The sequence below is a fragment of the Schistocerca serialis genome, chromosome 6, assembly GCF_023864345.2.
Source record: "Schistocerca serialis cubense isolate TAMUIC-IGC-003099 chromosome 6, iqSchSeri2.2, whole genome shotgun sequence".
Lineage (NCBI taxonomy): Eukaryota > Metazoa > Arthropoda > Insecta > Orthoptera > Acrididae > Schistocerca > Schistocerca serialis.
Genome location: NC_064643.1, coordinates 428,130,480 through 428,156,861, shown reverse-complemented (window position 1 = coordinate 428,156,861; position 26,382 = coordinate 428,130,480). Strand labels below are relative to the sequence as shown.

The following is a 26,382-nucleotide window of genomic DNA, read 5'->3' as shown; positions in this document are numbered from 1 at the left end:
GTTAGTAGTTTTCGTTTCTTACCCCTCCTCGTGCTCAAAGAGCGTTGAGGGCAATATGCAAAGAGGGTCAACGCTGTGACACTCGTGCCCTGGCATGACCCACGAGCCAAAATCTTGGTTACTACACAACTTTTATATGATTAAAAACATGATACTGTATTATTTTTCTGTTTGAGGTAAGGAGTTTTAGGGTATGTAGAAAAACTCGGTTTCTGACGTTAAATCATTTATTTAGTGGTGGTAACTAAAAATTACACAGCTGAACTAGATACATTAGACACAAATAACAAAAGAATATGAATACACACTCATATAGCCACGGCATTGTCTTTGAAGTTGCACTCTATTACGAAACATTATTCGGCGTAATGTTTTTTGTATAGAGTTTTTTTATTGTGATGTTGAAGTGTTAGTTCGAAAGAATCGACGCTGTTTACAGAAACGTAGAGCACTCTCAATGAGTGGGTGCTATCTGTCAGTCTGCCACGTGTGTAGCACTGCTGCTCGCCCGGCAGCTGTGGAGACGTGGTGGGTGGGGCCCGGCGCCTACTTGTAGTAGCGGGGCACCAGCGGCAGTGGCAGCGACGGGAAGGCCCTGAACAGGCCTGCGACGGCGGGAGTGCGACCCGGGAAGAGCCTGTCGTAGGGCACCGTGCTGAAGACCGCCTGGGCACGCTGCAGCATGATGCCGGCCAGCCACTTCTCCAGGCTCGGGCGCAGCTCCTCAAGCACTGGTCCAGCCACGCTGTTGGCGAACGCATTAGCCGCTCTCTCTGTAAAAACACAACCATAATTGGTTCAAATGGCTCTGAGCAATATGGGACTTAACATCTGAGGTCATCAGTCCCCTTGAACTACTTAAACCTAACTAACCTAAGGACATCACACACATCCATGCCAGAGGGAGGATTCGAACCTGCGACCGTAGCGGTCGCACAACCATAATTATGCACTGAGGTGACGAAAGTAAAGTGACAGCGATATACACATATAAAGATGGCGGCAGTATCGCATACACAAGGTATAAAAGGGCAGTACATTCTGTGAGCTGTCGTTTGTACACAGGTGATTCATGTGAAAATGTTTCCGACGTGATTATGGCTGCACGACGGGAATTAACAGACTTTGAACGTAGAATGGTAGTTGAAGCTAGATAAGTGGGACTTCTATTTCGGAAATCGCTAGGGAATCCAATATTCCGCGGCCTGTGTCAAGAGTGTGCCGAGAACACCACATTTCTGCAGAGATCACCTCTCACCATGGGCATTGCAGGGGCCAGCAGCCTCCACTTAGTGACCAGGCTCAGCTGCGTTTTCATAGAGTTGTCAGTGCTAATAGACAAGCAACACTGCGTGAAAACCGCAGAAACCAATGTGGGACGTACTGCTAACATAGCAGTTTGATCAGTGCTACAAAATGTGTAGTTAATGGGCGGTGGCAGCAGACGACCAACGTAAGTGCCTTTGCTAACAGCACGACATCGCCTCGTGGCCACATTGGTTGGACCTTGGACGACTGGAAAACTGTGACTTGATCAGATGAGTCCCGATTTCAGTTGGTATGAGCTGATAGTGGGGTTCGAGTGTGGTGCAGTTCCTACAAAGCCATGGACCCTAGTTGTCAACAAGGCATTGTACAAGCTAGTGGTGGTTCCATGAAGGTGTGGGCTGTGTTTGCATGGAACGAACTGGGTCCTCTAGATGTTTGGATTCTTGGTGACCATTTGCAGCCATTCACGGACTTCATGTTCCCAAACGACGACGGAATTTTTTGGGTGTCAACCTGCTGTTTTTGTGACTGGATGTCGGACAACCACCTGGTATCTGCCAACTATAGCGCTGCAACGAGAGCTGGGTGGAGAGTTGAAGGCTTTACTAACCACTAACACCCTGGCTCGAGTACCCACCCTAGAGGTGATACACCCATGACCTCTACAAGTAGTGTTAAAAGTGTTCCTGCCACGGAGAGCTACGTCAAGGACGCTGTCGGTAGCCACAGTGAGTAGCATCAAGATCGCATTGCTATGAGTGGACTGATTGTTTTTTCATTTCCCTTTGTGTTTAGTGTGCAAGAGTTACGACTAGACTATGGCACTGCCTTAGGAACTCGAAGGTGAAATTTGTTAAATGTGGGAACCCACATATTTCCCAGTTTCTAGAGATACCAAAGAGGATTACGCTGCCATGGGCCCAGTGTGGTGCACCCAATGTAAATTGCAAGGCCACAATGCACCAGATCCAGAGTCAGCATCAGTTAAATGTTACACATGTCGCAGGTATGGTCATTATGTGAGACAGTATACCGAGTGAAAATGGCTCATAATTATTTGTAACGATTGGAAGTAGTGTTTTAATATTGTAGGTGGCTATATTGTTGTTGTTGTTTCTGTTTTCCTATTGTATTTATGGATACAGAGTCCACAATGTCAGAATTAGAAAGGCAGGAGAGAACCACACAAAAGATAGTGCAATCTTTGGTATTAGAGCTAGCTCAGTTGAAAGGCGATTATATGGAAATGCTTGATTGATGGGATTTTGTAACAGAGGATGGGGCCTCATCCAGCTTCATCTCTCCCTTATTAGATTCTGTTACTGTTAGTTCGGTTAGTCCCTTTTCAGATAAGGCAGTGGATGACGTGTTAGCGATTGCAGATGAATATTGTCAGCTGCAAGGTTGGGTTTCAGGTTGGACGCACAGTTGTTAAGATATCCATGTTGCACTTAGTGGAGAAAGCAAAGACACGTCATGTGTGGCGAACAATTAAGAAATGCGCTTTCATTTGAGCGGTCAGGATCCTCAGAGGACTTAGGTGGGACACAGAATTCGAAGAGGCATGATGAAAAAAGTACAGGATAAAAAGAATGTCTCCTCTACCGATGTTTAGGTGAAATTCAGAAGGAAGGGAAAATGTGGAGTCCTTGGGCACCAAGAGTGGGACTGTAAGTGTAAGAAGCAAAATGGAGCGGGAGACAGTATGGGTAATTAGACATCAATGGGAGCTCCAAATCCGCCAGATAGTGTTATCAATAAGTTTAGATCAACCAAAGACGTATGCAGAGGCAGTGTGTTGCTTAACTGATGTAGCAGGTGGTAAGAGCATAAGTTACTGTTAGACACAGGGGCTCATGCGTCTGTGGCGAGTCTGGACCTTCTGGTGAAGAGATAGTTGAACTCCCACGTTTTATATATTATGTGGGGTAAGGGATGGTGATGTAGGATTATAGTGCCATGAGTTGGCACATTTTTGGTGCAAAGTGATCTGTGTTGTACACTAGCGCCACGCCACAGTGGTGACGAAAAGCAAGCTCATCAGCAGCTCGAGCAGTCAGCAACACCGAGCAGTGTGAGATGGACAGAAGGAACTTCTAGTGAAGGAGTTGTCAGCTGGTTGTCAGGCGGATTTGGGTATGTCAGCTGAATGGAACTAATGTGGGTTCTGTTGGTTAATACTGCTTCCTGTGGTTTGGAAAGGAAAGCTATTCAGTTTGTGCTCGCTGGTGACATTCAGTTGATACATGCTTGTGGGACTGCATGAATGAGTGATGCAGTCGGACGCTGTGGGGAAACGATAAGTGCATTCTGTTAAATAGACTTTAGCACAAGAGAGCGTATCTTCCATTAGTCTTCTGTTTTATGGTGAGTAGAATCCACCCTCCGTTTATGTACAGTGCATACAAGGGCACTTGACTAGTGGGGCTTCAGTTACTAAGTATTGTGGTCTGTTGCTGTGATAAGAGGGTTTTATCAGTGTGATGATTGAGGCCGCACAACTGTTGTGCTCTGTAGGCATGGGAACACCGTTTGTATACTGTTACTCTACCTTGCATGGCTCTTGGAGTCGTATCAAGTTACAGTGAGCTCTTCTGACGTTTCAGTTTGTACTGTGCATGAGATTGTGTTTGTGGGTGTATGTGTGTGTGTGTGTGTGTGTGTGTGTGTGTGTGTGTGTGTGTGTGTGTGTGTGTGTGTTTTAGCCTAGTGTAAATGCAATATAGTAATAAAAGCTGAGACAAGTTTAGATTTAATTTGGAGCACACTCACTATCACTGTCGTTTAGAGACTGACAGTCAAGTTCTGAGTTGGGTACCGGGGAAACCATGAAAAACTGGGCCATTTCCACGTGGGATATTGGGATATTAGCGTTTAACTTCGAGATAGCTAATATTAGAGGAAATGATAATATAATTACCGATACCTAGAGTATGTTTTTCGGAACAGACATGGAAAATGGGAATTGCCACACACTATTAACCTGTATCTCAGAACTATTCAAAGGACCTGACCCCACTTTTTTGAGCGGGGGGTGTGTGCCGACTCACCATATCTTTGGTGTGAAGCGATCTGTGCCGGACACGAGCGCCACACCAAGACAGTGACGAAAAATGCGCTGGCAGCGGGTTGGGAAGTAATCAGCACCTAGCAGTGTGAGAGCGATGGAAGGATTTCTAGCAAAGGAGTCATCAGATGGATCTGGGTATGCCAGCAGAGAGGAACTACTGTGAGTTCTGCTGGATAATTGTGCTTACTTGGGTTCGGAAGGAAAAGCTGCCCATTTTGTGCTCAGTGGCAACATACCGATGGTATATGTTTGTGGCACTGCATGAAGGACTGAGTCAGCTCAATTGAATGATGCAGTTGTACACTGTGGAATCGGTTCGTGAACTTTGTTAAGTAGACTTTAGTGCAGGAGAGCGTACCTTCCAATAGTTTCCTGTTTTATGCAGAGTGGCATCCACTGTGTGTTTACGTTTGGTATTTGCAGTGGCACGTAACTTCAAAAATGGTTCAAATGGCTCTGAGCACTATGGGACTTAACATCTGAGGTCATCAGTCCCCTAGAACTTAGAACTACTTAAACCTAACTAACCTAAGGACGTCACAAACATCCGCAGGATTCGAACCTGCGACCGTAGCGGTCGCGCGGTTCCAGACTGAATCGTCTAGAACCGCTCGGTCACATCGGCCGGCGGCACGTGACTAATGTACTGTGCTATGTTGCTGCGATAATAGACTGTATGGTGACAGAGGCCGCGCGGTTGTTGTGCTCTGCATGTGGGGGAACGCTCTTCATGCACCATTACTGAATCTTGCATGGCTCTCGCGGTTGATACACTGAGCTCGTTCGACGTTACAGTTTGTTTCTTCGTGGTATAGATTAAACCTTGAAAAGGAGACATTACATACTTCCGATGTTATCTGTATAGGAGATAGTGTGTTTTCATTAAATTATCGAATGCTGTAACTGCGTTTTTCACTAACCTGGCCATCATTCTTCAAAGATTGTATTGACAATATATGAGGAAGAGATTTCTGGTAAAAGATGTAGCAACTTTCCGTAAAGTTTTGTTAAAATGTCAGTTGGGTGAAAACAATGATAGCACTTAATTTTGAAAAACTCAAGGAACTGCACTACGCAAAATGATAATTAACTACATGATTATCTAATGGAAATAGGAGCCGATCGTGTCATACAAAATACCTGAGATTAATAATGCATCAGAATATGGAGGCTAAGTCGTAGGCAGGTTACTGTCATATTGGAGTGTGGCTGTGAATGAGATTTCTTTCAAAATACTTTCATGGCAATTTTCGAAATACTACTCAAGAGTTTGTAATTCCTTCTAAATTCAGTCAAAATGTTTATAGGGGTTTTACAATGAAGAACAACGTGAAAAGTTATTATATCCTGGCAACAATGTGTAACGTCACACGAAAAATCGGATTAAAACTTTCCAAATAAGAGTAACTGTTTAATATTCAGCAGGACAGTTAGTCATAGCAGAGATCCTCTACTGGATACTCACCAAACTTATTTCAGTATTTGTGAGTCACTATGAGTCATATTATCATGATACCAAAGACTCATAGCACTTTAATCTAGTAATGAACAAACATGCCCAATCCCACATGGCAACGTTCTGACAGGTCGATCGCAGCTTTCGGAAATTAATTCGAATTAAGTTCACTTGACAGAACATTAGACATCCCCTTGAAAGAGCACACTGTTTGCTTCTGATCGCTGAAGATGGTGTAGAACTGGTTCCTCGACAGACGGCGTAGTTCACGGTAGTGAAGTAGTGTTTATATGAAAGTCGGTTGTATGGAAACAGTGCACTAGGAAGGGTTGACATGAAGACATAACGGAATGCCTTGAAGAAGCCATCGTATTTGGAGGTGCCCGTGATCACACTATGAATGAAGTTAAGCCATTTGTTGATTAGCAATGAAGGCAATCCAACATGGCTAAGAGGAATTTTGTACCACTCGCAGCCATGTCACAATCTTTGAGAACACTTATCATAAAAAGATTATCATAAAAAGATCCTAAGCGGCAGTGAATTCAGTGTCAGTGAATTCAGGTCACTTCAACCAGTTCTCAAGCAATGAATATTTGGAGTCGAGCATCTTGCGAGACGCCATTGTTCACAGCGGCACATTCAGGCCCAAGTATTCGATGGGGCATAAATCTCGCTGAAACTGGACAGCAACTGACTAGGGACATGCAGTAAACTTGGAACGTGACACGATTTTGCCCTTTTTCAAATGATGCTCAGCATCGAATGCACCAACAGGCCAGTGAAACATTTAACCCAAACTGTATGCAAGGTGAGTTCAGACTTGAGATGACGCTGTATTTGTGTGTGTGTGTGTGTGGGGGGGGGGGGGGGGGAGGGCGAGGGGGGGGGAGGTTGTACTGTAACTTGGGTCCATTCATTCAGGTTATCGTGAACATGAATCAGAATGTTTACTTCAACATTCTTGCTTCCCAAATATGTGGTTTCTCCTACCTCTTCCTGATGAACATGCTGTGGAGATTCCTTTGCTCGTATAGCTGAACGTACACGCCCTTAGTTCAGTGAACACTCAGACACTTCATCGCTTCTCGGCAGGCCCACTAAAGTCCATATATACTATGTGATCAAAAGCATCTGGACACCCCCAAAAACATACGTTTTTCAAATTAGGTGCATTGTGCTGACACACACTGCCAGGTAGTCTATATCAACAACCTCAGTAGTCAATAGACATCATGAGAGAGCAGAATGTGGCGTTCCGCGGAACTCACGGACTTCGAACGTGGTCAGGTGATACGGTGTCACTTGTGCCATGCGTCTGTACGCGAGATTGCCACGCTCCTAAACATTCTTTGGTACGCTGTTTCCGATGTGATAGTGAAGTGGAAACGTGAAGGGACACGTACTGCACAAAAGCGTACAGGCCGACCTCGTCTGTTGACTGACAGAGACCGCCGACAGTTGAAACGGGTCTTAATGTGTAATAGGCAGACATCTATCCAAACCATCACACAGGAATTCCAAACTGCATCAGGATCCACTGCAAGTGCTATGATAGTTAGGCGGAAGGTGAGAAAATTTGGATTTCATGGTCGAGCGGCTGCTCATAAGCCACTCATAAGGCAGTTAAATACCAATCGACACCTCTCTTGGTATAAGGAGCATAAACATTGGGCGACTGAACAGTGGAAAAACGTCGTGTGGAGTGACGAATTAAGGTATACGATGTGGCAATCCGATGGCAGAGTGTGGGTATGGCGAATGCCTGGTGAACGTCATCTGCCAGCGTGTGTAGTGCCAACAGTAAAATTCGCATGCGGTGGTGTTGTGGTGTGGTCGTATTTTTCATGAAGGGTGCTTGCACGCCTTATTGTTTTGCGTGGCACAATCAGAGCACAGGGCCTACACTGATGTTTCAAGCACCTTCTTGATTCCCACGGTTGAAGAGCAATTCGGGGATGGCGATTGCATTTTTCAACACGATCGAGCACCTGTTCAAAATGCACGGCCTAAGACGGAATGGTTACACGACAATAACATCCCAGTAGTGTACTGGCCTGCACAGAGTCCTGACCTGAATCCTATAGAACACCTTTGGGATGTTTTGGAACGCCTACTTCGTGTCAGGCCTCACCAACTGACATCGATACCTCTCCTCAAAGCAGCACTCCGTGAGGAATGGGCTGCCATTCCCAAGAAAACTTCCAGCACCTGACTGAACGTATGCCTGCGAGGGTGGAAGCTGTCATCAAGGCTAAAGGGTGGGCCAACACCGTACTGAATTCCAGCGTTACCGATAGAGGGCGCCACGAACTTGTAAGTCATTTTCAGCCAGGTGTAGGGTTACTTATGATCACATGGCGTATTTACCGCATAGGAACTGTCTGGGACTATTTGGAACAGCGAGTGGGATGTAGCAGTAAGCATCTCCGCAGTTTGGCAGCTCTACCGAACCCAATCATCAATGAGTGTAGTCGGCTGGATATGCAAGCCTGAAGGCATTGTAGATTCTCTTCCTTGGCGAATTGATGGCATTATCAAAGCAAGAGGCCACCTGGGAGTGGCCAAGGTGTTGCCCAACGTGCTTGTCGTCGACTTTGGAACTGCAAGTAACGTGACAGCAGTTTTTAAACCATGCAGGTTCTTACCGAGCGGCGGGAACTGGCCGAAGAGTCCGGCCACTTCGATGGAGAGGGTGCCGGGCTCCAGGTGCGCCTCTGATGAGCTGAGCTGCAGGTAGGTCTGGCCGTCAGGACCCACGGACGGCGCTCCGCTCAGAGTCAGGTCCAGCGTCGGTCGGACTGCAACGTGGGAAGTGGCGCTACACTCTCTTCACTATTCAGTATCCTTACTGTAATTACCGTTACTACATTTTATGGGCTTCAAGGACACGACATATTCCGTCTTGAACATATGCCACAGAACAATATGGAGTGCTAAGTGGTCCTTGCTACGTGACAGGAGCTGAATGAGAAATTAAAATTCTGAGGGACGTTACCCTAGACCATTCAGGTGTGAGGATATTAGACATGTAATTGTATCTGAAGTAATGACCGTTCCTGCGTTACTTACCAATAGTGACCTTGAAGGGCCCACTTCCCCTCAGTGGGATTCCCATGATTTCAGCGTCTGTCGTCTGGACTCCAGTGCCTACGAGCTGGGAAGGGAACGTAGACTCGATACGGATGGTATTTGTTGTCAGATCCACACTGCAAACACACATTGTAGTCGATTCAGTTAGCTCTTCCTTCCAGTGTGGTAGCAGTAAAAAAATTTAACAATTTGAACTGGAGTGTGCTAAAATAAAATTTAGTAGTAGATTTAGTTTTACAAAGCACTACATTACGTCGAGGAGACTACAGCATTATGCATATTATTTTGAGCCGTGGTCGCCTCGAATCGATCTTTCAACGTAGAAGATATTTGCATAAAGCTCAATGCGCTCACCGCATGACGGCAGTGAGGTGGTCGGGAGAAACTAAGGCGCCTGCCGCGAGTGCGCAAAAGAGAGTATTCGACCATCCAGTATTGTGTTCTGAGAGTCAGGACGCGAGTGGCTCGACACGATAACGCATGGGTGGCCACCGGTCGCTTAGTGTGGGCCAATATTTTGGCTGTGGAGTTCTGCAAACAAAATTTACTGCTGAAGGCGCCCCTGAGAGTCTTGTCCTGTAGTCTGCATAAGAGCGCTGCTAAACCAGAGGTTTGGAACAGTGCCGGTGAACTGCACTACGGTCACTAACTCTTTAAAGCTCATAACGATGTCGGCCGATTATTCGCAGTTAACTGATAGTCGTTGTCGCATTATCATGACATAACTACTGGCGTTAGTGATTAAAATTCTTCTGGGTATTATGTCGCGTCATTACTAAAAACTAACAACAATAATAAACAGGGCCCTGAGGAAGGCCGTTGCAATTCGGCCGAAACGTCGGTTTTAGTTCATTAATGTTGTTAGTTTTTAGCAATGAGTCGGCATAGTACCCAGAAGAGTTTTAATCATTATGACACCGCCTGCGGAAGCCTACGTTCTTATACTGCCGTTAATGTTTGCTAATCTGCTCTGTGTCTCTGTGAGCCGTTCTGATTAGTGGTTAACTTGAAGCAAACTTAAACTGCTTCTGTGGACGCTAAACTCATATTTATTTGGCAATGGACTGCGATCCGTTGAAGAACGTTTAAATTTTTGTCTGGGTTTGACAGTTGTGCTTGATTGTACTTACTAGTTTTCAAGGTTCTAGCTAAAGTGTTATTGGAGGTTATGTTATTAAATTCAGTTGGTATGTTACAGAGATCTGTTCATCGTGTGATATAATTGGATTTTTGGTGTGTCTTAGCACTAAGGACCGTTAATGTCATTATCACTGTCAAACTGCTGTTCCCTTTAACTGAGACACGGCGGTTTATGTGGTACCAGCGAGAAGCATCTTTCATTGTATTCTGTAGAAACTGATTCTGCCTTCTATTATTCTTTTTCCTTTAAGTTAGTTAAACCACAGAATTTTGGTACAGCAAAACATATATCTAACCTTGTCAGTTTTTAAGTCATTAGGGGTGCTTGGTTCCTTTTTTACAGTGACTGAATTTAACGTAGAGATTAAGATCTGGTATGAGCGCCGTTTTTTGAAACTTGCTACTTCATAGTTGCTGTAACAAATTTTCGCTTAAAATTAAATCCTCGCAAAGCGTCAGGTCGTTCAGGATTTTTAAATTCTGTGCCTGTAAATTCGAAATACGAGGGTTGTCCAGAAAGTAAGTTCCGATCGGTCGCGAAATGGACACCACAGTGAAAACCCGATGAAGCTTTGCACATATGTGTTGGGTAGTGGCTCTAGTATGACCGTAGATCGCATCAAGATGCTCTTTTCAGTTGTGAACGCACTGCGATCGAGTAACGGTGCCCGGAACAACGATGTCTCCCGCCAAGTAGGAGGGTCCGCTGAGAGGCGTCGCCTTAATGAACGCAGCCCACCTGACACAACTGCCACGCACTTCCTTCTTCATGGTAATTATCAGCCGCACACTGCAGGGGCAGAGGCTCCTGCAGCCTTTTCGATAGGAAGTGTTCGATCACCCACAAGACAGCCCTAATTGGCTCGTCCTGAGTTTCATCTCTGTTCACATGAAACGCTGGATACGAAGACAACACTAGGGTGCAAACTATGCGCTACAGATCAGCATAGAGAATTATCGGAAAGCACAGGCGACTGCCTTTTATGACGATGGTGTTGGAAATTTGGTATAACGCTCCAACAAATGTCTAATTCGGAGTGGCGACTATAAAGAGAAGTATCTGGAAAGTGTAGCTAACTCTTGAAAATAAAATGTTTCTGATTTTTCACTGTGGCTTCCGTTTAGCGACCGATCGGAACTTACTTTCTGGACAATCAACGTAGTATCGTTTTGAGCCATATTTCCTCTTTAAAGCTTATGTAGTAGCAGTGCATCTATTCAAAAGAAAAAAAGTTGCCTATAACTTTTATGTTTTTCAATTTTAGTGGTGTTAAAGTGCCAAGTATCTTTCTACTACGTCTATGGATTAAAATAAATGTTTTATAAATATTAAAGATTTTATTCTGGGTAACCAGACCTTACCACTTCCAAATAACCTATATTTTGCTTCACTTGCCATAAATAAGCAGTTAAAAGGCCTCCTATTTATTGTCCTTATTTATCGTGCTTATTTATAATAAGGTACTTGTAGTGCTTGTACTGTGTTATGTCAGGCTGTAAGAAAAATGAGTTTAAAAAAATGTTCAAATGTATGTGAATTACTAAGTGACCAAACTGCTGAGTTCATTGGTCCCTAGACTCACACACCACTTAAACTAACTTATGTTAAGAACAACACACACACACACACACACACACACACACACACACACACACACACACACACACACACACCCATGCCCAAGGGAGGACTCGAACCACGGGCGGGAGGGGTTTAAAAAAATTACACTGTGTAACAGACCGTGCCTTTGTCTTGTCATTTCATCAGACATCCCGGAAGGCTGTACTGAGAGTGATGCTAGTGTAAGGCATTTTGAACATCATATTTTCGTTCAAAGATGTGAAACATTGGAATAAAATTTCAACAGTCAAGATCGCTAATTAAAATTTTATTATTTTGGTCACTAGTTTCGGGAAAACTAGGTTGCCCTCATCCGTTCTGTAAAGCATATGGATTGCAAATTACAATCATAACAAGGACAGAAAAGTCAGCATCTATCGTAATATGATCTGTGTTTTTTATTGCAGATCTAGATTTCAGTTAACAGTGCAGCTGTCATCAGTGTCACAAATACAAATAAAACAAGAACCAGATATAGAAACAGCATATTGATCAAAAGCCATGTCACAGTTGTACATTATTAAAATTCCATAATTACATATCGTTACAGGTAGTCATGTGGACTCAGCGTAATTATAACAACACACAATTCAATATAACTTAGACATTTGCAATCGTTAGTCCAACTGAGCCTACTGTTTACAGCTCCATACAGCTAACTTCGGTTTACATTATACTAGATAGCCAGCACCTATTTAAATATATTTGGATATGTAAACAGTAGCCTCAGTTGCATTAATGCGAATTGTGTACAACTACGACACGGCTTTTGATCAGCATGCTCTTTCAATTTCTGATCCTTGTCTTACATGCATTTATAGCTCTAATGATAGCTGCACTGTTAGCTGAAATCTAGGTCCGCAATAAAAACGGCAAAAGCTATTAAGACCTACACTGACCTTCTTTTCCTGGTTTACATCACGGTCTTGGGGCACAATCTTTCCCACGGAATCGAACATGATGAATCATAATCAGGTGAGAACGATAAGGTAGGGTACATATTTCCACAAAAGGATACACACAAAATATCTTATGCAGATACATCTCCATCGCGATTACAATATATCGTCTCAAATCATGACACGTCATTCCAGGAACATGCAGAATGTAATGGACGTTTATAATATAACAAGATTTACATAAAATATCACTATTACTGCACCGACCACAGAAGTTCATGTTCACACAACAGATGAAAGGAGACTGAAGATCACAAGTCTAAGCAAAGATATTACGAATTAGGAGCAGGTGCACTGTAGTAATAAGCATACAGAAATACGATCGTAATTTTTAAGCTTAAAGAAGTAGTTACATCCAAGTAGTCGACCAAAGATGCAATATGTTCATTTTAGCATGAAATTATATAACTCAAGTAATCAAAACTAGAGTGTATTCGAATACTAATTTAAAAAAAAAATCAATATAAAACCCGTCTATGTGTTTACAAATAGTCATTAACCCGAGTGCTATCCAAAACACCTGACCCTACCTTTCTGTTACCAACAGAATGGGAGGCAGAAGCCCCAGAAGAATGCAGTTTTTACGCGCGGCGTTTTGGATCGTATTAGGCAGCGCATGCTGTCGCATGTGTACTGATAGCAATATTCCTTATTTAAAAAGTTCTTAAAATTTTTTAAAAAATTAAAATAGTTATAAAATTACGAAAGAACATATTGTATATCAACTGTACTACCTATTGCCTATATAGTCACATTAGTTATTTCAAGCGTAATGTGGAAAATACGTCTCCATTGGATAAGACTGCAGATCACTTGCATGTCTAGGTGATCAGAATACAGAAACAATGCGTGAAGTACATGTCATAATGTATATTGGTAACAAAGGGAACTACTAAAATATTGCATTCTAAAAGTATCATACAAATCACTGAACTATAGGCCAACACCAATATAGCTTACCGACTAGGTGATAACATAACGTGGTACTCGAAGTCTTGCATCTAGTGCAAGATAAGAAATTAGTTAACAAATAAGTGAATACAAATCATTTGTAATGTAGTGATATAAGTACAGTATTAAAGTAACTGCGATTACATTCTATACAGATGTCGCAAAACACCATAAAAGATCATGTTAGCACGAGGTCTTGTGGCCCTTGTTACCTACAAGCTTGTACCTCATGCATTGCGTTTATACTCTTATCACCAACACTTAGAGCGACCATATGTAGGATTATTCACAGACGATACATTTTCCACATTGTACTTGCCTTATATCTACTTGACTATATAGGCAGTAGGTAGTACAATTGATACACGTTTTAGAATTTTGAAAGAACTTTTAATTAAAAAATGTTTAAGAATTTTTTATGAAAAAATTAAAAAAGGAATTTTGTTATTCCAATATACTCTTGTTTGCACTACTTGTGCTATGTAATTACACACTTAAATGTATAAACGGCATTCTTTATTCGACTCCTTGGATGTAACTCTTCCCTTATGCTTAAAATTTGTGATCGTATTTCTTTATGTTTACGCGTACAGTGCCACCTGCTGGTAGTTCGTTACATCTTTGCTTTGACTTGTAATCCTCAGTCTGCTTTCATCTGTTGTGTGAACATGAGCTTGTGCCGTTGGTGCGATATGCTTGATATTTTATGTAAATCTTGTTTTATTATTGACTTGCGGTTGTATCACTTCACTGTTCCTGAAATGACGTGAGTTGGCACCACTTTTCACGACTTGTAACGACTTGTCACGATATATTATACGTATGATGGAGATGTGCTGAGATACATTTGCGTAAGGTATTTTGTGTATATCTATTTTGTGACAGTATGTACCACACCTAATTGTATCTGACCTGATTATGATTGTAATTTGGGACCTATATGCTTTATAGATCTGATGATGAGAACCTAGATTTATTGAAACCGTTAAAAATAAAATAAAAAAACTATAATCAACTATCTTGGCTGTTGACATTTTTAATTCTATATTTCACGTTACTGTAGATCGCCCTCACATTTGAACTATATCAAACATATGTAATTCAATTGCCGGCCAGTGTGACTGAGCAGTTGTAGGCGCTTCAGTCTGGAACCGCGCGACCGCTACGGTCGCAGGTTCGAATCCTGCCTCGGGCATGGATGTGTATGATGTCCTTAGGTTAGTTAGGTTTAAGTAGTTCTAAGTTCTTGGGGACTGATGACCTTCGATGTTAAGTCCCATAGTGATCAGAGCCATTTGAACTATTTGTTCAGGTTCTGAATCGTTTGTAGTGACCTCATGAAGGCTTTGTGGAGCACTAATGTATGAAACAAAACTCCGTAACTGCAGACAGCCCATACAGTTTCAATTTTTTGTGCTTACATCTTCTCAGAGAGAAAGAAGAGAGAATAAGCAATTTAGCATTTTTATACTCACTGTAGTTCATAGGTGATTATTGGTGAGTGAAAGCTTCTGCATGCATAGTAACGGATCTAACAAGTATCCCATTAAGGAATAGAATAAAGAAAGGAAATTCGCAACTTAATAAAGTTTATTCGATGTTATTTTAAATGTTCTTTTGTTTGTAGAAGCATCATTTGGTCAGGGCTCTAAACTGTAACTAACGTTTATTTATCCATAACTGCTGAGAGCTCCGATTACGAAAGCGCATATGACCAAAATTTAACTTTCAGCTTTTATGTTACCAATTTTTTGCCTTTGAAATAAACTCAGCTAATCACCGAAATTTCACGGTTTGATATTTGGATAAGTGAATCGAACTCATTAATCGTAACAAACGATTGAAAAGTAATCTTCGCTTTAGCAGAATATTAGCAGCAGCCACAGAAAATGTACCTAATGCTTAGTTGCTAGGTACAATTCTATCAACAAAAATTTTTTAAACATAATACCGAGGTGATCTTCTGTTTAACACTAAGCGTAAAATCTCATTTGCAGTAGCAAGCTACCCTTGAATATGAAATAACTTCGATATTTATGTTTTTCATGTATGCGACCTAAACATGAGAATTGTAACGTGGCCTCTACAATAGAGACGTAGCTTAACAGACGCTTCATTGGTAAAACAAAGCACTTGAGATAGAGAAGTAAGATTATTTAGTAAGCTAAGTGGGAATAAGATAATATTATAACGACATAAATTATCTTGAATATGACTCTGTGGAGGTGTAAGGGCAATATGGCACAGTAAATAAAGTGTTCAGTATTGTAGATTAAATCTGTGCACAAAAATATTAAAAGTAAGAATTCACTGCGAACTAGCGATACGGGTAATTTCTCAGTGTAAAACTACGAGAGGCATTCAATAAGTAATGCTACACATTTTTTTCTGAACGCAGGTCTGTTTTATTCAGGATTCCAATACACCATATTATTCCCCACTCTTTTGGCTACGAAACCCTATTTTTCAACATAATTTCCGTTCAGTACGACAGCCCTACGCATCCTTGCTTGGAGGGCCTGTAGGCACGCATGGTATCACTTTACTGGTCGACGTTGGAGGCAACGTCCTGCTACACAAGTAACCTCTTCATTATTCATGCAGTGCTGCTCGCGGAGTGCACCCTCCATTGGGCCAAACAGAAGGAAGTCTGAAAGTGCGACATCCGGACTTTATGGTGGATGAGGAAGAACAGACCAATGAGCTTCTCTCGTGTGTGCAGACTTCTGTGAGACCTTGCTTCGTAATGGAGAAGGAGAGGTTAGATTGCATTTTTGTGACGAAGAACACGCTGAAGTCGTTTCTTCATTTTTCTAAGGGTGACACAATAGACTTCAGAACTGATCGTTGCACCACGAGGGAGGACATTGAACAGAATACCTCCTTCAGAGTCCTAAGAGATTGTCGCCATGACTTTATCGCTGAGAATGGTTCTTTGAACTTTTTCTTCGGAGAAGAGGTGCTGTGGCACCACACCATGGATTAGCGTTTCGTTTCCGCTTCTAAGTAATGACCCCATCGTCTGTGACGACGTTCGACAAAAAATTATCACTATCAGCTTCGTAATGAGCAAGCAGTTCTGCACAGACAGTCCATGGTTGTTCTTTATGGTCTTCTGTTACCCCTGAAATCCAGCGGCACACACCTGGCGAACGAGTGTGTCAGACTACCAAAACAGACGTCCATCTGTGCAAGGAGTCGTTAAATTGTGATCCGTCGATCACCTAGAATGAGTGTGTCCGCATTTTCCAACACTAAGAGTCGCAGCTGTTTGTAGCCGGCCGGCTCGCTGGGGATCGGACAGGTTTGCGCGATATTTTTACGATGGCTGACGCCTCGCCCAACGATTCACCGTGCATTTGTTCACTGCCAGGTCTCCGCAGACATTCTGCAAACGCTTATGTGTATCTGCGATGCTCTGGTTTTGCTCAAAAAGAAACTCAATGAGAGCTCTCTGCTTGGAACGCATCTCCGTTGGAAACACCATTTTGAAGGCTGCGTATAGCGCCGCTACCTAGAGGAACTCCTTGAAACTATAGAAGCCGAAGAGGGAATATTCCATGATGTCTCTTAACAAATTCTTAATTTTTTCGACCGAAACTGGCCGAGAAAAAATGTGTTGTATTATTTATCGAACTCCCTTCGTACGTTCAAAATCGAGTGATGTACTCAGTTATCAGGAATTACGGTAACAGTGTGTGGAGTTCGTGCTGCAATCGCACAGGAATGCTTCACGAGAGTAAGAGATGCTGAGGGTTGGCGTCTACTTACTGCATGTCTTTGACGATGACACTGGAGAGTCCACTGAGGGAAACATCGTCGAACTGCGTCTTGAGGCTGGGGGAGCTGTGGATGAGGCTGGGCAGGTCCCGCAGCGGCTCTATGGGTTCAGCGCCGATGTCGGGCAGACCTGCAAAGCAAGAGGATTGGACGGTTACTACAGTTTTCTGGTGCTGGGTCGACCAGAAGGCGCGCATTACAAGTGAGCAGCAGTTTAGAGCAATGTTTTTTTTTTGTTTTTACTTCGGTATATTATTGTTCACTCAGTCATTAACCATAAAGTTGAGATGCTGCAGCTCTCCCTTGCGTCATCATCGATCTGACTTATATAGAGACCTGTCCTAGGGATTCTTTCCTCTCATCACCTTTACAACTATAATTTTTTCCAACGACTTAAGTCCCAGTCATTCTGTCTATTCGACTCATCATGTTTTTTTAGGCACACTTTTTATTGTATATTACTTACTCGAACAATCTTCAGTAGCCTACAGGTCAGTACACTTGAAGGGCTTCTAATCGTTCCATTTCTGTCTTCCCTATTGTCCCCGTTTCGTACTAATACAGAGAACAGAGATACGCTCCAAATATTTTCTTCCATGTACATTTATATTTTGGGATGTTAGCAGGTGTTTGTTTTATAGAAGCTCCATTGGGCAGTGCAGTCTTTGCTGCTGTGCCCTCCTCTCATCTTCCTTCTTTATCTATTATTCCATTCTACTTTCAAGACATAAAAAATCATCCACGTCTTCATTAAACACACGTCTCATCTCGTATGTAGTTTCGGTGATCATTGCTATGTCATCCCTTAATAGTACCATGCTGATTTTCTGTCCGTGACAAACTTCTCACATCTGGACGTACTACATTATTTCAACATACAAATATGTGGCTATAAAAATGTATACCATACAAAGTAGTCATTTTCGCTCTTTAGTCTCTAGCTACCCTTTGTATTGTACACGTACACTGTCTGATCAATGTATTCGGACACCCTGTGTAATACGGAACTGATCACCACATGTCACAAGACGCTGACCAGCCTCTATAAAGACGCTGGCAGTACTGTGCTGTCACCAGAGGAGCAGTAGCAGCAGACTGCGAAGCTTTGGACATCTCAGTGACTTTGAACGTGGATTATTCATTGGGTATCACCTGAGGAAAAAATCCATCAGGGACATTTCAACCCTTTCACAGGGCCCAAGCCGACTGTTGTGACTGTGAAATGGAACCGAGACCATGCAGACCTCGTGTATTGAAGAACAGGGTCGATCGAACATTGCGGAGGGTACACATAAAATATCGCATGAGATGAGCGCGCAAGGAATCACTCGTGAGTTCATAAGTGTCACGAGCGGTCAAGCTAGCACAATAAGTGTGCAGTGGTTGAGCAGCTCCTCATAAGGCACATATTTCTGTATTCAATGTTAGCGACACATGAGGTGAGGTGGAGGGCAGTGACTGGAAATGAGTGATTTGGAGTGATCCGTTATGCTATACTTTGTGACAATATGATGGAAGGATTTGGAGAATACCTCGAGAAAGTTACCTGTCGTCAGTTGTAGTGCTAACAGTAAAGTAGTAGTGCCAACAGTGAAGTGAGGAGAAGATGGTGTTACGGTATGTGGGTGTTTTCCGTGGTTAGGTTGTGGTTGCCTTATTGCACTTAACGCCAAACGCGGAAGGATATGAACACATGTTGCGGTGCAAAGTGGAAGAACAATTGGGAGACGATGACTGTTCAGTGCAGCCTGTCACAAAGCAGCATCTGTGAGGCAATTATTTATGGTTAATAACATTTCGGAAACGCCAAGAGACCCAATCTGAATCTAATACAACACATTTGGACTGAGTTAGAACGTCGACTTCACTCTAGACTTCGGCGGCCAACATCTGTACATTCTCTGGCTTCGGCTGTTGATGAAGAAAGTTCTGTCATCCTTCAACGGACATTCAGACATCTCACTGAGAAAGACCCCAGTAGAGGTCAAGCCGCCGAAAACTAGAAGGGTGAAGACATCCCATTAATGTCTACTAATTGGTGTCTGGATATCTTTGATCAGTTAGTATATATTTTACATACGTTTTACTCTATTCATTCTTGGTTCCAGCAATACGTTGTTATTCTTAGGACTTATATATCTATCTTCATAATTGTCTTGTCATATTTTGGTTTTCCTGAAGTCGAGATGAGTTGGGAACAGGGATATTATATATATCTTTTCAAGCTCTCAACGATACTATATAGCCAGTACCTTTTCATGTTACATTTGGATAGACATTGCAAAGAAAACAAATAATGTTATTTTTTCAAGAGAGAAATCCAAAAACCTAAAAGAGGGACGTAGTTGTGGACAAAAGGAAAAGTAAAGCAAAAGGAAAATTAATTCAACCACAATAATCACGAACTGAAAGATGTCAATGTGATTTTCACATACAATAATTAGTTACTGGAAGTGAGAGAACATCAGAATACAGAGAAGATCACTGGGAAGGTTTAAAAAGCATCTGAAAAGATGATATTCATTCCCTGATACATTGCTGCTCTAATCAGTATTTTGAGCTTCCTAGCGCTGGAAAATTCTTAAGTAAAGGTCCCGTGAACATGAAAGATGGTTTGAATACCACAGTGCTTTACTAGGCCAGTTGAGTCCGGATGTCCCATGACATCTCCCTAATTCCACTGATGAAAACTTCACTTTTTTTTTTTTTTTTAATATAGAGTGTGGCTGATAGACACGCTGAGATATCGTGCCGGCTCGTCTGAGCCTCTGAAATTGTTTTATGTTGGTTTATGAGTACGATGGTGATGTAATAGAAGCTCCTACGTCTTTAAATAGGTGGATTTTAGTGTCATATAGACATTATATAAGTACCAGACTATGAACCCAGAGGCCCTGGGTCAGTCAGCCCTTCCACTGTATGAATGACTGGTATATGTGAAAAATGCCTAGTTTCTCTGTGCTTAAAAGTTCACCGATTAGCAAGAGCTATACGACTCCATCCTCAGGAAACTAGTAGAGGTGCACGGTGTAATCGATATCCACAAAATAGACTTCTTCAGTTTATCCAGAACCTAAACATACACGTTCATCGGATTCTTATTTGTAATACATGCAAACGCTCCAGAAGGATTTAGATTGTGTTAGTTGACAATCATGCTTTAATAATATGTGAAGGTTCGCGTAATTTTTGTAACTGAATTGTTTTACTTTGTGTTTCTCAACTTTTTGAAGACAAACAACAGACTTACTGAAACAGAAGTTCACTTCACCCATCCGATGTTTGACAAGACAAATATTCGCCAAAAGCGGATCATTAATTTTGACGGAGATTCACCAATAGGTCCAACAATAACTTCATATGTGTCTCAGAAGTGCACGGATACATCAACAGTAAGTGAGGTATGACTACATGACCAACCTCAACTAAGGGTGGTAATACCATGAAGAAACAGTGTTGCTTAAATGGCACGGCCATATATGTTCAGCTTCTGACAAAGCAAAAGTCAAACTTCGTTTCTACTATTTCACAAGCCGCCTTAAGGTGTATGACGAATGGATTACATGGACGTGTTGGAATATTTGTAATACTTTATATGGAGAAGAATATGTCCTGTCACATTATTCGTTTTTGTGGAACCCGGGGTTACGGGCATGTCTGCGCAAATGCGTATATCATAGGTGTTCGAGTTTTGCTCAGATAACTTCACGGTGTTAGATAAATATTGAATCACCAGTATTGGCATCTGATCACAGAAAGACTTAGTTTCTGTTTCGCTGTGATTAATTTATGGTCATAGAAAAATTGTGTATATACGAGGCGTGTTTTTTAAGTAAGTACCGTTTTGAAATTAAAAAAAAAGACGTGCTAAGATATCTCAATCATTTTATTTTTACATGAAAACCTGTACCTTAATCTACGCACTGGCGCCATTACAGTCTGATTCGTCATTGTTTACGTTGTGTACTGAGTGTTTAAGATGCCTCCGATTATCGTGAGTCTCGCCGACTGTGAAGTACGGGCTGTTATAAGATTTATTAGTGCTAAAGGCCTAAAAGCGATCGATATTCATCGTGAGATCTGTGCAGTTTACGGAGAAAACATTATGAGTGATGGAATGGTAAGAAAGTGGGTGAGAGAATTTGAAGATGGCAGCACAAATGTGCATGATGAATAACGGAGTGGGCGTCTTTTGGTCGTTAATGAAATTTTGATGCACGAAGTGGACAATAAGGTGAGAGAAAACAGATGCTTTACGATTTAATCCTTGGTCTTCAAGACGATGACGAAGTCAAAACAGTGGTGACGCAGTGGTTAACAAGTCAGGTGGCAGACTTCTATGAGGAGGGTATTCAGAAACTGGTACAGCGTTATGACAAGTGCCTCAATATTGACGGAAATTATGTAGAAAAGTAGATTAAGGTACAGGCTTTCATGTAAAAATAAAATTATTGAGATATCTTAGCACGTCTTTTTTTAATTTCAAAACGGTACTTACTTAAAAAAACACGCTTCGCATTTTGAGATAACAAAGGATCTAATCTTCAAAAGCTCATGGTACTACACTTAGAATTGTCTGGACATTCTCAACAAACATGTGGATACATAGTGATATGTCTCTCAAGAGGAATTAAAGTTGACAAGATCATCTTGTCACCATAGAGTCAACTGTTAATATAACCTAGTAGTATATGTACCATTGGAAGTGCCTACTTTTATTTGCTAGAACGCGACCAATCGGTCGGTTTACTATGACAAGTGTCTGTTGTACAGTAATTACTACAGCTGGGTAACTTCAGCATACAGTCAGTGAGGTCGCTGTAAACGACAGTGTGTAAGAAAGTTAAAGAACTGACAGGAAACTTAAATCATGAAGCAAACAGAAACAATGCATAATCTGATATTTAGGCATAAAGCTTTGTAAAACTATGATTTGAGTGGTAAAATCCATAAAGTCCGACTCTATAGGAAAAACAAGAGGGAAGTGTAGAGTGGCGTCGTGCACTCACCATTGGCCAGTTGTGGAATCAGATGTTGCAGGTTGGCGCGCACGCACTCCTGGAAGTCGGGTGCCCCAGCATTGCACGGGTGATGGCCGGCCAATACTGCAAGCAGAGCATTGAAAAACTATGACATTCATGAATTACTTAAATATGAATCATTATCATCAGTTCTTGTGCTGTAAGGTGCAAACGCAATCCAGATAAGACTGTAAGAAGCTGCGAGTTTATCATATGGAAACGCAAATCGAAAGTGTAGAACATTAAAGAATGTCACTGAAAGAAGTATTTATCAGCAGCAAAGTCAGTGCAATCAAAAGATATGGCCATTTATATCACATACTTAGATAGTTGCAAACTCATTCATCAAAAACTGTAGGGTACTTCCCTTTGACCTAGAATCATGAAATTTTACAAGCAGCGAGCTTTCACAGTGAAAGTAAAGGCAAAAACCGAAACTTCTTAATTTGTAATTACATCACACGAAAAATAATTTTTTGTCATTCGTTATCCGAATGTCTGTCTCTCCGTTTGTTAGGACCTCTTCTTCTCAATAAGAGTAGACGTATTACGTTGAAATTTACGTCGCCTACTAAGGTCTATGGTCCCTTGGCGGTGTAAAAAATTTAAGCTTATAAGCCAATGCAATCAAAATATACGGATATTTGTGTCATACATATTTTGATACTCGTAAACTCATTCATTAGAACTTATCGGGTTAACCTAAAATCATCAAATTTGGCAATAAGCAAGGTTTCACAGTACAAGTAAAGGAAAAAAATCCAAAAATTGTTAATTTTTAATTATATCACTCGAAAGAAATATTTCTTTTGTCATTTGTTATTCGACTTCAAACTTAAAACATTCTCGAAAGTACTGGAATTCCCAGGACCGATATCTTGCCTGTATCAATGTTGTTAACAGGCAAAAGTCGCCGAGATTCCCGTCTCCCGATATGGATGAACAGCCATACACAGCCTCAGAGCACGAGTCTTACTAGCACCTGGCCAGTTTTTAAAAATTTAACAGTACTGTCTTCTTAATGCTTAGTTGTAGTAAATGGAGTATGGGGGGTCATTAAACACATGCAAATTGTATGTAATAAAATATGTTCGGGTAATTTGCGAACGGAATAATGAGCTGCCCAGCTTCAAGTCTGAAATAATTGTATCTACGTATGTCAAATTTAAAAAAGAACGCCATATCGACTTGGCGAACCACGTGTTGAAAGGGCGCCAGAAGTTACATAAGCGAAGGTAACTGCTGAAAATCTGTTAGTTAACGGCTGTTGGGGTCAGGAAGCACAGTATTCTGAATTACGGAAAAAGTATCGAAGTATATGTGATGTTAAAAAGAAACGTATGAAACACAATTTCGACAGAAACTTTTCAATCTAACCTGCTAGGCAGTATGAAAGGGTTCTAAGTAAGTGAGCTGACAGCTTGCAGGCTTTCCCTGAATAAAAAAAATATGATTTATTAACTATTTCTGGAGGCTTACGAAGGACAAATAGAGAAACGTTAGCAGTTCTTTATTATAATTCTACAACACTGGGGAACTGTCAAGGTTGGCAGCTCCCATCCAACTCTGCAGACGAAGAAATGAAACCCGAGTTACTTACTTACTGGGTTATTATTACCGGTGTCTGCGATTAAAGTAGTATTATAATTCTACAACACTGGGGAGCTTGGCAGATCCTATCTGCCCTGCCGAAGAAGATATCAATGCCAGTCTCTTACTTACATATTTGAGATCTTATTATCGGTGGCTGCGATCAAAGAGAGTCCTTTTGCAATCGTCTTTTTTTCCAAGAAATGCAGATACCTGTTTCTTTCCAAGAAATGCAGCTGCCGGTAGAATGCGCATGCTTCCCAATGAGGCGACATATGATGCCTAAATTCTCCAATAACTTTCTACATTAGATGAACATTTTCGTGTTCTCTGTAACACTGTGGGTTAGGAGGGGTAAACTGTATCAGTGGGAAAGACTTCGCTTTTATTTTCCCGTTGCTCGATATCTTCATTTTAAATTACAGAATAACGTATCTGAATCGTCACCATAAGGTCTCTATTGCTCATTTAATGATTTCAAAATATATTTTGACTGAGGATGTTGAACGAAAATGCAGCAATCCGTGAAAGTTGTGCATTTATTTTCAGACTATATGATCAGTTGTAAGGCTCAGATATATGGCTGATCCTGTCTTCACTGTATCCTCCAATTAGAATATTGATGGAGTTCCTATATAGTGTTTCTTATTAGAGGCAGGTCATGCGAACTGCCGATGCACCTCTTAAATTTGCTTTTATTATGCTTGTCGGAGACTAATTACATGGCTTTCTGGGCCCTTAACAGATTCATTACGTTGCTACCTTGCAGAAGTGAAAGGTAAGTTTTGGTAAGTACTGACGGACATCGGTTAGTGCTCAGTTCACGTAAACCGTGTCAGCACTTTCGAAACTGGCACGTAAAAGCATTTCATTGTCGGAGTGAATGGTTAGAATGTTTGGTATCTTACAAAGGTCTATGTTTATATGATACATGGCTACACAGAAATACTAACTTCGTTGTGAAGAAAGCCTGAACATGGTGTCGGTAAGAGCTAGTGAAGATACTTCTGCAATTAGCAGCTGTAATTAGCATTTACTGGGTATTATTAACTATCTATGTAAGATAGCCTATTCGTAGATAAGCGCTGAATGTGCTGAAAATTCCGCTTACGTAACTTGATCGAAGCATTTATTTAGATGTAAAATGGTTTCTTAGTCTTCCTGAGACATCTCCGGTAACACATAAAAACTATTGTGCAATAAAGGGAGCAAAGAAGAAATAAAATAACGAGGATAAGAATGCAAAGATATAAATGAGAATACATACGACATAAAAATGAACATTGACGCTTTGTGGGGGTCAAAACTGAAATGAGTTACATTGCTCTAATGGCTCCAGTCAAAGACACCGCATTAGTATGGCGCAGGATACATTTCAAGAATTAGTGAAACCTGACGCTATACGCAGAAAGTTGATTTGCTAACGCTGAATTCTAATGAAACATCGCTATGAAAAAGTGGCAGCTACTGTCACAAATCATTCGAATTTAACGAGACCACCTAGCTGATGATACGAATACGCTTCATTAAAGATCTTGTGACCGATTAAAACTCATAAAATACATTAACAATCAAAAGCCTCTCTGTTAACAGACAAGCAGAATGTAGGTAGTTTTTTCCGGTCCATTTTTCTGTTGTTCCGAATGACTATCACTGTTGAGTAACAGGAGACAAAATGAAATCATTAAATCCTATATTAACTCAGAAACGAGATTACGTCTTTGATACCGCAGTACCATTGATACAAACAAGTTCACAGTCTACCAACGTTACAGACTTGGATACTGACCGAATTCCTGCAGACGACTTTTCAAGCAAGTATTGATGATAATAACTTATGCAGAGAATTTGTTCTGTCGCAAAAATAATAATAATCGATTGATGAGAACAATATCGGATGCAGACTGAAAGAGATCAAGAAAAGGATATGAAATCTCTAAATCTTGATTACCCTTCTCAGTTAGGGTGTTAGGCAGAAAATACTGCTCACTAATTACTTAGGAACATAATATGTCTAGCAGCGACGAACTGCAAAAATTAAAACTTCGTAAACGCGTTAAGAATTTATCACACAACGGACAGCTTTGGTATAGAAATTAGAGCTATATCTCTGGTTATCATCATATATTTGGATCTGTAGGGCTATACTTGATATACCCTCTACAGCGTGCCATATGTCAAGCTCACGATGCGTGACTTGCTAACTCGGCGTATTACACATCACATTGATCTCTTGTACATTGTACTAATCATGAGAAAATTTCTACACTCACCGTGGCTGACAGAAAATACTGCGATGATAGCCAACAGCTCAATTCCAAGTGAGTTCATCGTGTTGAACGTGCCGGTCGTGCGTATCTCGGAGGATCGGAAGACACTGTAACGAAGACGACGTCCGGCGGCCATATATACCCCCGTGGAAGGCCGAGCCA

The 26,382-nt window shown here is 41.5% G+C and overlaps 1 protein-coding gene across 1 annotated transcript; it reads right to left on the bottom strand.

Annotated features, from left to right (window-relative positions):
- Window positions 1–209: 209 nt before the first annotated feature.
- LOC126484504 (putative beta-carotene-binding protein) lies at window positions 210–26,382 on the bottom strand. Its single transcript, XM_050108041.1, has 6 exons — window positions 26,224–26,382; window positions 22,349–22,444; window positions 17,331–17,469; window positions 8,868–9,004; window positions 8,444–8,596; window positions 210–773 (listed from the first exon to the last, which is right to left on the bottom strand). The coding sequence occupies exons 1-6, from the start codon at window positions 26,354–26,356 to the stop codon at window positions 547–549; spliced, it is 885 nt and encodes a 294-aa protein (XP_049963998.1). The 5' UTR covers window positions 26,357–26,382; the 3' UTR covers window positions 210–546.

Bases quoted from the DNA above. Each gene is read 5' to 3' on its own strand.
- LOC126484504 (XM_050108041.1), bottom strand. From the start codon at position 26,356: ATGGCCGCCGGACGTCGTCTTCGTTACAGTGTCTTCCGATCCTCCGAG. The intron at 8,597-8,867 runs GTAAGTAACGCA...CCCACGTTGCAG, and splicing joins GCCCTTCAAGGTCACTATTG to TCCGACCGACGCTGGACCTG. The intron at 774-8,443 runs GTAAGAACCTGC...GTGTTTTTACAG, and splicing joins CGGCCAGTTCCCGCCGCTCG to AGAGAGCGGCTAATGCGTTC.